A 13343-nucleotide genomic window follows, 5' to 3' on the forward strand; every position below is an offset into this window, starting at 1 on the left:
ATGGCCACGATGGGGGCTGGCGAGAGATGGTCCCTGGGTCTTCATTGGGGCGGGGGCTGTGATGTCCAGGGAGGACACGAGGACGCCGAGGTCCCAGGAATGGGTCCCGCGGCCTCATCAAGGAGGCCTCGAAAAGGGGTCCGCCTCAACTCCAACTTTCCCCGGCCAATGGCCTCGACACCGCCCCATCTTCCACTGCTGTTTTTCATTACAGCTGTATGGTTGTCTCTGAAAACACTTTCAGTGTTCTCAGTCGGGGGGAGAGCAGGACGGCCGGCGGGGCGGAGGGCGTCTTCGGCAGACCCGACGGCGGCACGTGCTCCGCCTTTGCTGGACGCACAGGGGCCGGCGTCAGCAGACACCCCGGCCTGCCCTGGGATCCGGAAAGGCAGCCGAGCCCGGCCGCTGGGGCGACACGGCCCCGCGCCCTCGAGGGCCCCTCACCCGACGCTCGGTGCCTTCTGGGGGCGGGGGGGGGCGGGGGGGGGCGGGGGGCGGGCAGGCACTGCTGCGTGGCGGCGGCATCCAGCAAAGCGATATGCACTCTTCTAACTAGGCAGGCTCGTGACAGGACAGCGGACGCCATGTGAAAGTCGGTTAAGGGACGCCAGCAATGGCCAGCAGCCCCAGACCAGCTGAGGCCAGAAGCCACTCAACTCTGCGGCAGGACACCGCCTCTGCCTTGGCCACCCCCCCCACCCAGGCTGCCACCTGGGCCCTCCCGGGGCGCCCCCGGTGGCGGCTGAGGGCCGGCGGGAGGCTCTGGGCACCGGGGACCCGCGTGCCCTCCGATTCTGCGGCCATCCGCACAGAAGCGCAGCTCAAAGAAAATAAGCAGACGGAAAGTATCAATCATGTTTTCTTTTTAATAAGGGTATTTTTACTTAAAAGGGCAGCTTTGAAAATCTCTAGCTTGTTGTGAAAACCAGAAAAGCCAGGGACCCGCCTCACCTTGAGCAGCACTAGACAAAGCCGGGGGGCGGCTGCGCCGGCGCCCCCATTGCCAACACCGCGATGGGGGGGGCCGCACCGAGGCCACGGGGGGGGGGGATGCATGTCCTACTTTGATTTACGGAAAAGGACAAGTTCTTAGTACATCAAAACAGAAACACAAAAAGTAAACAAATCTTTAGAAATCACTAGATATATATATGTGTTGTATATATATATTTATATAATTAGGATTATCATCAACATTTAAAACTATTAAAAATAAGGTTGCCACCTTACCTTTCTTTTGGTACTGGGGTATTTTTTTTAAAGAAAGAAAAAAAGACATTGCCCAGACTCGACATGCAGATTCCTCACCTCAACCCCGCTCTGGGCTGTGCCGCGGCCCCCCTCCTGCCGCGCCCCCGAGGCCCCCAGCAGCCCCCCCCCCCGGGTGCCGAGATGACGGGCCCACGAAGGCACAGCTGAGCGGGAGCTGGGGTCTCCCCGGGGCCCACACCAGGCCCGGGACGGGGGCGCTGCGGAAGCTTCCGGAGGCACCTCGCTCCCTTCGCTGCTGAGCTCGCTCTGCCTAGAAGCAGGCTGGCAATCTTAGTCAAAAAGCAAAACTACATCTTTAAAATAACTTAAAAAATCATTTTTATATAAAGCAGCAAAAACATATTTTCCTCTCTGCAGAAAGAGAACGTGAACGCGGAACACGGCGATGGAAGGACTGTGGAGAACTTGGGCTGAGCGGGACCCGCGCCCGGGCGCGGCGGCTCAGGGCTGCGCCTTCCCCTCGCCGGGGCCGGGGCCGTCGGGAGGTTCTTGGGCCTCCTCGGGCGCCGGCTTGCTTTCCTCCGGATCCGAGTTTCCGTTTCCAGAGCGGGTCCCGTTGGGGATGGAGTCCTCGCCGTTGAGCAGCCCGTGCTCGGCGGCCTTGGCTCTGCTCACGGCTTCCTTCAGGCTCAGGGCCTCCTGCCCGCCCGCCTCCTCCTCCAGGTTCCTCAGGACCAGCGGCAGCCTCGAGTCCCCCAGGCCGCCCTCCAGCAGCCCCAGGTCACTCTCCTCGTACTTGGGGAGGGGCACCCTCTCCTCCATGTGTTTGCGGTAGTACTCCCGGTTGGCGGCCGCGCTCTTGACTGCCTTTTCCAAAATCTCCTTCTCACCTAAGCGCAATTTAATGGCCATCGTGGCACGAACAGAAAGCTCATGGTTTTTCAAGACAGCCTTATCCTCCTGGAAAACAAGGAAGAGAATCCGTGACAAGGAGTCTCAGTTGGCAAAGCTGCAGTCACGGGCAGGTCAGCTGCCAGGGGCAGGAGGAAACCTTCTAACATGGACGACACAGACACTTTGTCAATACTGCGCTTTAGACTTGCGAATCTTATTCAAATAAGTTGTATCTCAATCAAACCGTGTGACACAAAAAGAAGACAGCCATTTCAGGTTGTCGCCCTGACCTGAGCCCCTGGGTGAACAGCATGAATGAATGAATGAATGAATGAATGCACGGATGCATGGAGAAAGAGGCTTTTGTTAAAGCTGGTGGCTCAAAGGCAAACTTTGAAAGTACAAATACAAACTTATGGTTGTGGAAACATGCATCAGAAATGACTTTTCAAATGCTAAATAATTTTCAAATGTTATCTTCTAATCAGTAATGCTTCAATATGATTTTTGGTAAGTGTAAACATGTTAAGTAGAAAATATTAACACCAAGTATTAATAACTAATACTAAAATGTTAATTTTTAAGAGGTGAAATACACATTCTGCTAAAGAATTAGAGTAAGTTACATGTAAGAAGGAATCTTCCATTAGAATACTTAGAAACAAAGTGAAAATCCTCATTTATCAATCTTATTACCTCAATTGTTGTTTTATATGTTTTTAAAAGAAGCGAGGCTCTATCTTCAAGAAATGTCCAAAGTTTGACCTCATTGTCCCAGCTGACAGGAAATTCAGAGTTACCCAAGGTGAAAATTCTATCGATCGCATTGTCTCCCAGCAAATGTTCTTTCAATTCTTCTACAAAAAAAATATAAATAGCAACTGGTTAGAAGGGAGAACCGCGCCGCTTCTCACTTTCACGAGCAGTCTATCTGAGAAAATCTCTCCTCCAGCAGCATCCTCTTCCTGCAGCCTACAGCGCTCTTCTTGGCTCAACCGGCGGGGCCACTCTGACTCTCCACGGCAGCCAGGCCTGAGCTGTGGGCCAGGGGACAGGTGAGGACTGGCGGCTGGGAGTCCAGCCTCGGCAAAGGCCTCCACCGAGAGCCTTTAGCCTGTCCAAAGATAACGGACGGTCACAGACTCCCCCCGCCCACGGGACGCTCCCGTGAGCCAGCCGGGGGCTCCGTCAACGCCAACTGGCTCACAAGACACCAAGCAAACGCAAGCAAGAGTCACAGTAACCCAGGGACCCTCTGAACTCCAAGTTGACTGGTAGTTATTTATCTCGTCTTATAACAAACATGCCAAGGACAGAGAGGAACAACAAAAAGAAATGAACCATAAGAATTTTATGTTAATGAAAAATGAGCCTATATTTCTCACTTGTCAGGAATTTAAATAGAAATTACAACTAAACACAAGCGAACATCTCAATTACCTTCAAATATATTTAAGAAAGAATTCAGCAACTGCTCTGAGCATTCTGTCTCCTGGCACATTATCTCCAAAAGACCAAACATGCCCACCCTCTTCATGCTCAAGAAACACACCCGTGCTTCTTATATAATTGTGAGACAGTTTCTCTTTCAGAGCAAAATGCCCTACAGCTGTCACTATTTACAATTCAAATTGAGGAACAGCCACTGCCAGCAAACCAAACTTTTATTAGTATTAGTTGGAGCAATTCAAAGAATACATCAATTGTCTTGACATGACAAATTGTCTTCCTATGACTAAAGAAACTAAAGAGCAGCAACAGATCTAAAATGATTCTGTTTTTTAAATTTTTATTTTAAGAAAATAGATGTTATCTAATGTTCAAAAAAGAGAGATTTCTCCAGTTGCAAAAGAGATGACAAACTTCAGAACTTTTAGATTCCTGATTCTTCTGTTTAAATTCTCTGTATAAAGAGATGACAATCTTTCCAAAAGCTTCAGAAGCCCCGAATGCTTAAGTCACTGCCTCGTGCCTCCTCTCAGCCAGCCCCAAGTTCCATCCTCGAGCCTCCTCTGCTACCGTCTGTGGAACTGCAGCTCCCGGCACGGGAGCCGCGAAACCTCCGAGGGTGTAAGCGGAGTAAGTGGCGGGTGGCCTGCGGGGCTCTGGAGACCAACCTGTGGCTGGGAGCAGGTTTCCTCCTGGGCCGTTCCCTGCCAGCCCCTCCTGCCCGTGGCTCCGAGCCTCCGTCCACCCGCCGCGGCCTGCGTGCTCACCCAGAGCAGCCAGAGCCAGCTCGCTCTCATCCCTCGGCTGAGAGACGGGCTCCTCAGTCAGCCCCCCGCCCCCAACATCCTGCCTGTGTGCCAAGGCCACGGCCTCGACTGAGAACGTCTTCCGTGGATTCGGTTCCTGGCCAACTGCAAGGGTCTGGAGGGTGTGTGGAGCACAGGCCGTGGAGGCAACACCAGCAGGTTCTCAGCCAGGGTCACCCCTGGCTAGCTGAGCCACCCTGGCAGAAGTGGAACGGGAGGCCTGGCTCACAGGCCTGCTGAGTGCCCCGAATGCAGCGATGCCATCCCCACCGCCGCTCTCTTACACACTCCTTGAGGATATGAACTGTGACTGCCAATTAATTGTGTGTCCTTACACACACACACGAGAAGCCCACAGGTCACCCCTCACTCAAGTTCACTGGCGTACAAAGGCACCGCAAGTTCCCATCTGACAGTGAATCTCCAGCAACGCCGTGGCTTTTGGGGAACAATCCCCTCGTCTCACTGGGGCCGGCTCTGCAGCTGGCATCCAAACCGCCTTCACTTCTAGCCTGACGTGGAGCCCTGGACGGGAGCACGCCTCCCCGCACCCACACAGGAGGCTGCGGCCCCCACGGCAGGGCTCAGCGGCCTCTCCTGCGCCAGTGGCTCCGAGCGGCACCGCCTTCTCCCCAGGGCTGGAGCAGCTTTGTTCCGCAAGAACACGCCCTACTGCTCAGCTAGGGCCTCCCGCACCCCGTCCAGTCCCATCTCTTCCATAGCTTTAGCATAAATACAACTGAAACTAAAACCTCAGGATCAAGGGGTTTGGAGAAATACAGTTTAGGGTGAAAATAAAAACACAGCCAAGTCAAATCTCAGCGCAAGAAATCCCAGCTGACATGTCTTAAGAAAATACATAAGGGACACTCGTGTACTTAGGTCTTTCCGGTACTGAAATGGGAGGCTTAGCCAGTAACACTCCGTGTTCTATACACATTTTGTTTCCCATGCTATTTATTTGCTTTATGCTTAACATTTCCAGAGTAAAATAGATGCATTTTTCCCCTCCAACACTACTATATTCTCACTCCCCCAAAGTGCCTTAGTTTTAAGCAATTTTATGCTTAATATGCACCCTTATGCTTTACACTTTCATAATTTTTTTTTAAAAAAATATTCCACTTGGTGCTGGTGGCTCACACTTGTAATCCTAGCTACTCAGGAGGCTGAGATCCGAAGATCAAGGTTCAAGGCCAGCCCAGGCAGGAAAGTCTGTGAGACTTTTATCTACAACTAACCACTAGAAAGCTGGAAGTGGCTCAAAGTGGTAGAGTGTTAGCCTTGAGCTAAAGAGCTCATAGATAGAGCCCAGGCCCCAAGTTCAAGCCCCACGACCAATGATTTCCCCGCCCCCCCCCCCCAAAAAAAACCAAACAACTCATTGTCTCTTTTTTCCTGAAGTTGTTTTTACCTTCGGTCATGCAGAATACTCGAAGGAAAGCCAGAAGTTGGGCAGAGATGGGCGGCTCCATAAAATGCAAGGCGAAAACACTGGACCTGACAGGAGGGAGAAGCAAAGTCAGCCAGGACCCCGGCCTCCCCCGGAGCAAAGCCCAGACCCGCAGCACACCCCGCGGTGGCGCTTCCGGTCACACCAGGGCAGGCTGCAGTCCCTGCGGGGCGCATGCCCCCCCTCCCCCCGCCGGAGGACGGCTGAGAGGGCGCAGGGAAAACCCCCACCACGAGGCCCGGCCACCTCTGCCAGCCTGTCCGCATCCCAACCCCCTGACGCTGGGCTGCACACTCAGTGAAGAGAATCACACCAACCCTTCTAAAAAAATGCGAACGATAATTTATGTTGAGTTCACACTTTCATCATTAATCAGATATTGACAAGCCCAATAAAAAAAAAAAAAGGTCTGGATCATCCATTTTCATTAAGAATGGTTCCTCTACTCCCTGGAGAACTAATAAATCATCATTGTTGTCTTCTTTATCATTTTACACCTCAAATGTGAGAAAATCTTCAAGAACTTAACCAGAAATTCTTGAAATCACTGAGGAGCATGACTTCATTAGAGAGACTAATGGAGGCAAAGAATTAAATGAAACAAATTGATCCAGGTCATTAACCTTTCCAAGGTGAAAGACATTAATGGGGCCACGGTACTTATTTAACTTAATGAGGACCGCGGGCCACATTCCCAGCAACATCACTGTCTGTCTGTGAACACCGCTAAATCACCCCGCATCTACCTCCATGATCGCAATTTGCAGTGCAACAGGAATAACAGGATTAAGACAAACTGCTGCGGAGAAGTTGGATTAGCACACCAACGAAACACCGTGCAACCAGAAATACGGCCAGGGCCACAGGAAAGAGCGAACCAATGTTTTTCTACGTACGTTGGGATGCCAGCGCGAGCCAAGACCTCGGCCTTCATGGCGTAGAGCCTGTCACTTTTACTCACTCCAAGCTTTATTTTCACTCTGTCGTGTGAATTATTGTCAAAGAAAAAACCACTGTGGATCACAAACTCTGCATTTGACCGAGTGCCATAAAAAATGTAAATCTGAGATGCAGTAAAGAAAAAATAAAGGGACATAAAACAAACTTAGCATGCATTCTTAATACAGAACAGGGCAAAGGATTAGTTTTCATATATTTAATGCTACTTTTATACTGAAGCAGATAGTTTTCAAGTAACTATACAGTTGTTTGGCAAAGCATGTTAGTGAGGACAAAGGTGTGTGACTGTCCCAACCTGTTAAACTGCCTAGGCAGAGGGAGCTCCCGCGACAGTGCTGACGGAGGACCTGACAAGGCCCTCCGAGGATGAGTCCTGGGCGTGCCTGGGCCTCTCCGGGCCCAGAGGCAGGACAGTCTCCACGACTGCGCTTTAGAATGTCTTCCTCTCTTTCAGGACAGAAACCCATCCCTCCACCCTGGGCAAGGAGGGTTTATGAACTTCCCTGAACAAAGAGCAGACTAGCACTTTTAGACTAATCTTTTCCACTTCATCTCATATGGCATGCTAGGGGTCCAGTTTTGTATTTATTGCCTGTTTGTTACAGAGAATGTAGGATTTATAAATGTGTGTTTTCAAACTAACTAAATACTCAAACTTCAGCAAAATAATTAGATTTAAACATCACTGACTCGAGTACAGGTGCTAGGGTCATGGTCCACACTCTTCTCTTCTTTAAGTACTACCTCTTGATGAAGGATCAACAGATGAAGAAATGAAAGCACTGTGTTTCAGGCCGGACACTGGTGGCTCACTCCTGTAATCCTAACTACCCAGGAGGCTAAGATCTGAAGACTGCAGTTCAAACCCAGCCTGGGCATACGAGTCCATGAGATGCAGATCTCTAATTAACCATCAGAAAACCGGAAGTGGTGCTATAGTTCGAATTGTTAAGAGCGCTAGCCTTAAGCAAAGGAGTTCAGGGACAGTGCCCAGGCCCCAAGTTCAAGCCCTATGACCGACCAAAAAAAAAAAAAAAGTTTCAGTGTTGTAAGAAAAGTTTACTTTCAGGTAACAGTATATTATACATGTTAGGTCGACTGTGTAAAGATCTACGGTGAAATCTCTTCATAATTCAAAGCCCAATGCATTTATCATGGCTTAAAAGTCGAAAGGTTCTGAAAACAGACCCTGCACTTTCTAAGTTCAATCGTTTGAACGTGAAACAGACATGGACTCGGTGCCCTGGCACCCCGCCCCCCCAACGCGTGCCCCCCCCCCCCCACGAGGCCTACCTGCTCTCCGGCCCCGAAGTCCTGCAGAGCTACACACTCGCAACGGTCATCTTCCAGGTTATAGCCCGTCGTGATCTGCCACAGGGAAAAGGAAGACAAGAGCGTCTCTGCTCCACTCAGTCGCGAGAGCACAGGGCCTACAGGCTCGCAGAGGGGCACCCGGAAGCTCTTGGAAGCTGAGCAAACGTCTCTGATAGCCCGGCCAGTTCTGCGTACACCACGATCGTGCACCGCGATCCGTGGGGGGGAACGTGGGAGCCTCAAATAAAAGGCTTGTAGAGAAAGGCAACGGCCTGGTCAATACAGCCCTTATTACAAAACCGCTGCCTCTGAGCCCGGTCCCCTCTTGTCCGGCCCTGGCGGTCACCACGGGCGACAAGAGACCCACCCGCCCCGCGCTGGTCTTGTGCCCGCCTGCTAGTGAGCTCAGGGAGGTAGGTGCTCTACCATTTGCTTGAAAGCATTATCAAATGTTTGGACATGAAGAAACTCAAGTGGGTGCTGGAGACCTAGTTCAGTGGTAGATTACTTGCTGGCGGTACTTGGTGACAAGGCCCTGAGTCTAATATCCACCACACACACACACACACACACACACACACACACACACACACACACACACATCAAAGTAGGTTTCCACTGGATAAAACACTGAGAGATAAGAAAAAACGATTTCTGAACTGTACATATACATTTACTCTGAAATTGGAGAAATAAAAACTTTTCAGTGAGCAAAGGTGAAACACAGTAACATTTCTTACTCCCTGCCTTTCTGTACTATGAGGATTTCGGAGTCCATACGTTACTGGACTTCCTCTAGCCTGACTCCAGGCCCGGGCTCCCGGGCTCCTGAGCTCCCTCGTCTCGGTCACAGAGGACACGGCTTACCCGCCTGGGCTCTCCTCTCCCCACTTCCTGCACGGCCGGGCCCCTTGGCCGCTGGTTCCACTCCTACACTGCTGCCCACTGTAGGGCAGAGGGGGCAGCGTTGCCCCGGACGTCCACCTCACCCCTCGCTGGACTCCAGGCCGTGTTGCTGCGGGCGGGCGTGTCCCGGTTCCCCTCGTGTCTGGGGCTGCCTCCCACTCCAGCGCTGCCCGAGACCCGCAGAGACCTGGCGTCTCCAGGGAGGCCTCTCCTCCCCCACCTCCCCCACCCGCTTTCCCAGCCGCTACTACACGTGCACAACCCTGTCTCCCTGACTGCCAGGTCTGGCTCTCCCCCTTGACCGGTGCCTGGCCCTGCGTATGAGCCCACGGGGAAAGGGATTGGGCCCAGTGGCACTCGCTGAGGAAGCCCGCAACACATTTTATCCTGAAGAACCAAAGACTCAAGGCAGCTACGAGGGCTGCTGGCCAATATGGCTCTCAGCCTGGGACCTAGACTAACATGTGGGTGGAACCCACATGGTACACTCATGTCTAGAACCCATGGCTCATAAACCAGATGTCTACAAGTCCTTCACGCTTCTGATCTGCAAAAGTGAGAAAGTGAGAAGTGGAGAGAAACAAAGGATGCCATGTCGTTTGGAACCTTTGACGCTCAACACGGGACTCAGATGAGCACCGGTTCCATCAAATTCCTTCTGATTCACTGTGCTGACCCTAAAACACCACCTTGATGGCTAAGTAGAGAAAGAAGAATTTCCTTTTATCCTGAATTCAGGCAGGAGGGAGAGGCTCTAGGGTAGGAGGGAAGAAAGAATGAAGAAAAGATGGCAGGGGCTGGCTGATGGGTATTTCAACTGTCTCTCACTCTTGGTAACACAGTAACCATCAGGGCTTGCAACAGGACTTAATGCGACCTCAGTGAAAGCAAGGGCAAAGGTCCTGTGGCAAGATGCGCTGTAATCTAATGAAACAACAGCACATGCTGAAGGTGGGCCCAGTCCACTATGGTAAAAACTGGGCTTTTTTATTAAAAATTTTTTCAGTCTATAAAGACCTTGGGAACACACAGAAAGAAGAAGAAAAAAAAACAATTCAACTTGGATTTGCAGCTGTTCTTTGACTCTGACAGGTAAAACACCAACACTTTAGACACTGGAATGAAGTGGCAATTACAGCTTGGGGGGGGGGGGTGTCCTTGTATAAACCAAACCACCTTTTAAGAAAGGACAGCTCAACTACAGTGCAAGCTCCAGCTTAGGACTGGGCCTTCTGACCTTCCACCCCGCACCAGGGCCTCTTCCCGCCTTCCTCCTTTCTGTTCTGCTCTGCAGCCAGGGCCGCAGGACAGCGCCACACTACACGGAGGCCAGAGTTCAGAGGCACTGCTCCAAGCAGACAGCGTTGCTGGGTTACAACTTTCTAACGACTCCCTGGAGGAGATGATCGTCAGCAGACACACACACAAAGAAAAGCTCGTGCTTCAAAAGCTAAGCCATGGTTTATTTTTAAAGAGAGATTAGCTGCCTGTATAATGCACAACTTCACAGTGCTAAAAGAGACTGTTTCCCATGCAGTCTGATGACGACAGTGGCAAACCGTTCAACAAAGGTGTAGAGCCGAGGGTGGGACGAGGTCCTGAGACCTGCAGGACGTGTACTGACTCCTCCCACAACCCTAATTAGAGCCGACTGCATCCGAGTTGCACCGCATGAAGGAGACCAGGGAAAAGAGCAAGAGCTGTCATCTGCCAGAGATGGTGGCAGAGTCAGCGCGGGTCTCCAGGAAGTGTGCGAGGGGCCGTGCACACCAAGGGCTTGGAGGAGGAGGGGGCTAGGCCGGCCCCTGCCCGGCCTCTCCACCTCTCGTGCACCAGCGTCCTGGGGGCTGAGGGAAGGCGTTTCAAAATGGCTGAGATTTTTTTTTTTTTCTTGGCCAGTCCTGGGGCTTGGACTCAGGGCCTGAGCACTGTCCCTGGCTTCCTTTTGCTCAAGGCCAGCACTCTGCCACCTGAGCCACAGCGCCACTTCCAGCTTTTTCTGTGTATGTGGTGCTGAGGAATGGAACTCAGGGCTTCATGCATGCGAGGCAAGCTCTCTACCACTGAGCCACATTCCCAGCCCTGGCTGTGATATTTTCTTCTTTTTATTTACACTTTCTTTTTAACTTTAGAAAGCACAATAAAACTCTAATGATCAAGTGAGTTTGGGGAACAAAGAAAAATACTAGAGCCACCTATTAAAAGCGTTTTGAAAATTTTTTAATTTCAAGCTTGTGATCAGTTAAAAATATCTCTGAAGGAAAAAAAAGGAACAAAGAATGTAAAATTATGTTCATTAATGAAAATGTAAAACATGTTACTATTTCTTAGTGTTGCTAATTAAATTAAGTATATCTAAATTAAGGCAAAATTTGTAATTATAAAGTGGAACTAATTCTTTGTTGCTACAATTTTAAATACTTCAAGATTCCAGAATGTAACTGTTGCTAGACTGTCTCGAATTAACAGGATATTCTACCTTAAGTGTTTGACACACCTTGTGTGCGTGCACACATGCGCTGGCTGTTTACTTGTGGAATCAAAGGTAAAGCTCATCTCCGGCAGTTCTTGAATCTCTTTTCTTTTCCCGGGCACCAGGCTTGAACTCAGGGCCTCAAGCTCTGGCTTGGCTTTTTCTACGACTGGCACTCTCCCACTTGACCCACACCACAAGTCCTTTTTAAATCTACTTTTAATATCAATGGTCATAACAAAGAAAACTGACATCCAGAAAAGAACAAAAACCAATCAAACACTACCCGCTCACACTCCCTGAAACTGATCCTATTTCTGTGTCTCACAATCAGGAAAAGCTTTCTTGATATTTGAAACACAATGTATGTTGAGAAACAGAGGGTCTCGTTTGCTGAAATTTCCCTGTTTCTTCCCGTCTCCCACCCCGTGACGCCAGCAACTCCGGTGCTCAACCCCAGGGCTTGCGAGGAGAGCCGCTGACAGGACAGGACAGCCACACAGCGGGGGAAGGGGCAGGGACAGGGATCAGAAGGAGGGGGGGGGAGGGGGGGGAAGCACCTAACCAGAGATGCAATCGGCAGAGGGCAGGAGAAGCAGCCTAAGACAACAAGGACCGAAGATGTGCCTCAAGAAATCAGTATTTTTAAAAGAACAAGACAATTAAAACTCTGGTTTCACCAGTTGCTCAATCTAATAAGAAAATGAATGCCAGGCTGGAATTACATTCAGCACAGCACGCGGTGTGCGGTTCACTGTGGTTTAAGGTGGCCCAAGATTCGAGTTCTCAGAACACAGTCCACAGCACGCAGCTCCTACCTGGGGCTACGGGAGACAGGGCGGGGGGATGAGGTGATGGGGGGGGCGGGGAGGGTAAGGGGATATGAAAATATCGGGAGGGTGAGAGGTCGTGGCTCAGCGGAGGGGCCTGGCCGCCCTGCGCCCCCTGCCCCCCCAAGCGAGATCATTACCAGGCCGTTGGTGTGATTACACATGTCCCATAAAGGAATCAGGGCCAGGGTCACCCGGGACCCATCCTCCGTGGGAATTTGGTTCTGCCTCGTCATGACAGAAGAGACCGCCCACCTGCAACAGGAAGATAAAGAGTTAGTTACAGTCTGAACACTCGAAAGCCAATTGCAGCAAGGAATAACTCACCGGGAATGTAAGGGCATCTGACCTATGACACACGTTCAAAGCCTTTTTTGTCATCATTCAAATGTGACTCCAGGGTTGAGTCAGGCAGGGGGAGGTGGGAAGGGAGGCAGGGAAGCCTGCCAGGGTGAGAAGCCCCCTCCCCCGGGGGCGCCCTCTGTACTCCAGGGCCTAATCTGCACCCATGTGAAGCTGTGGGGAGAAAAGCAGATGGCATACCTCCTTTCTGACAAGAGAGCCTCTAAGAACCGTACGAAACGTGGAACACAAATTTTTTTTTTTATTACGCGCTACGGTGAGTTCACTCTTTTTGGCGCCCGCACAGAATCTACCACTGGAGGTGGGGAAACAACCCCCTCCCCCCAGTACTAAGGTGGAGTACTCAACCTAAGGTTGAGCGGCTGGGCTCCCTGGGCTGCCGCTCGGTTGGTGACTGGCCGCGGAGGCTCCTCCCCCGGCGTCTCCTGCTGGCTAGCTCCCGGCCCGGGCGGCCACTCGGGCCCCCGCCTCCCTTGCAGGACCCCGCGTGCTCTTGGAAACCACCCGCGCTGTGCCAGCACACCCACCTGTAGTCCTCGTAAGTGAAAGAATCCTTCAAGGGCAGTTTGTTGGCATGAGGATGGGTCTGGGAGCGAGAAGTTTTAGAAAGCAGAGGCAGAGAGAGGAAAAGGGAAACAGAAATCAGTCAGCAGAATTTCATTATTTAGCTGCCTAACCGATCC

General features: G+C 51.2%; 1 protein-coding gene across 2 annotated transcripts in view; it reads right to left on the reverse strand.

Moving 5' to 3' along the window:
• Positions 1–1385: 1385 nt before the first annotated feature.
• The window catches only part of Setd3 (SET domain containing 3, actin histidine methyltransferase), a 62987-nt gene continuing 51029 nt past the window's right edge, over positions 1386–13343 (reverse strand). For both annotated transcript variants that reach the window (XM_048362635.1, XM_048362636.1), the window contains exons 7-13: positions 13188–13246; positions 12438–12552; positions 8068–8142; positions 6711–6877; positions 5776–5861; positions 2803–2963; positions 1386–2172 (exon numbers count right to left, since the gene is read on the reverse strand). In XM_048362635.1, coding sequence (XP_048218592.1) covers positions 1714–2172; positions 2803–2963; positions 5776–5861; positions 6711–6877; positions 8068–8142; positions 12438–12552; positions 13188–13246 — 1122 coding nt within the window. In that variant the 3' untranslated portion in view covers positions 1386–1713. The remainder of the gene's footprint in view (positions 2173–2802; positions 2964–5775; positions 5862–6710; positions 6878–8067; positions 8143–12437; positions 12553–13187; positions 13247–13343) is intronic.

Source organism: Perognathus longimembris, chromosome 14 (assembly GCF_023159225.1).
Source record: "Perognathus longimembris pacificus isolate PPM17 chromosome 14, ASM2315922v1, whole genome shotgun sequence".
NCBI classification, from domain to species: domain Eukaryota; kingdom Metazoa; phylum Chordata; class Mammalia; order Rodentia; family Heteromyidae; genus Perognathus; species Perognathus longimembris.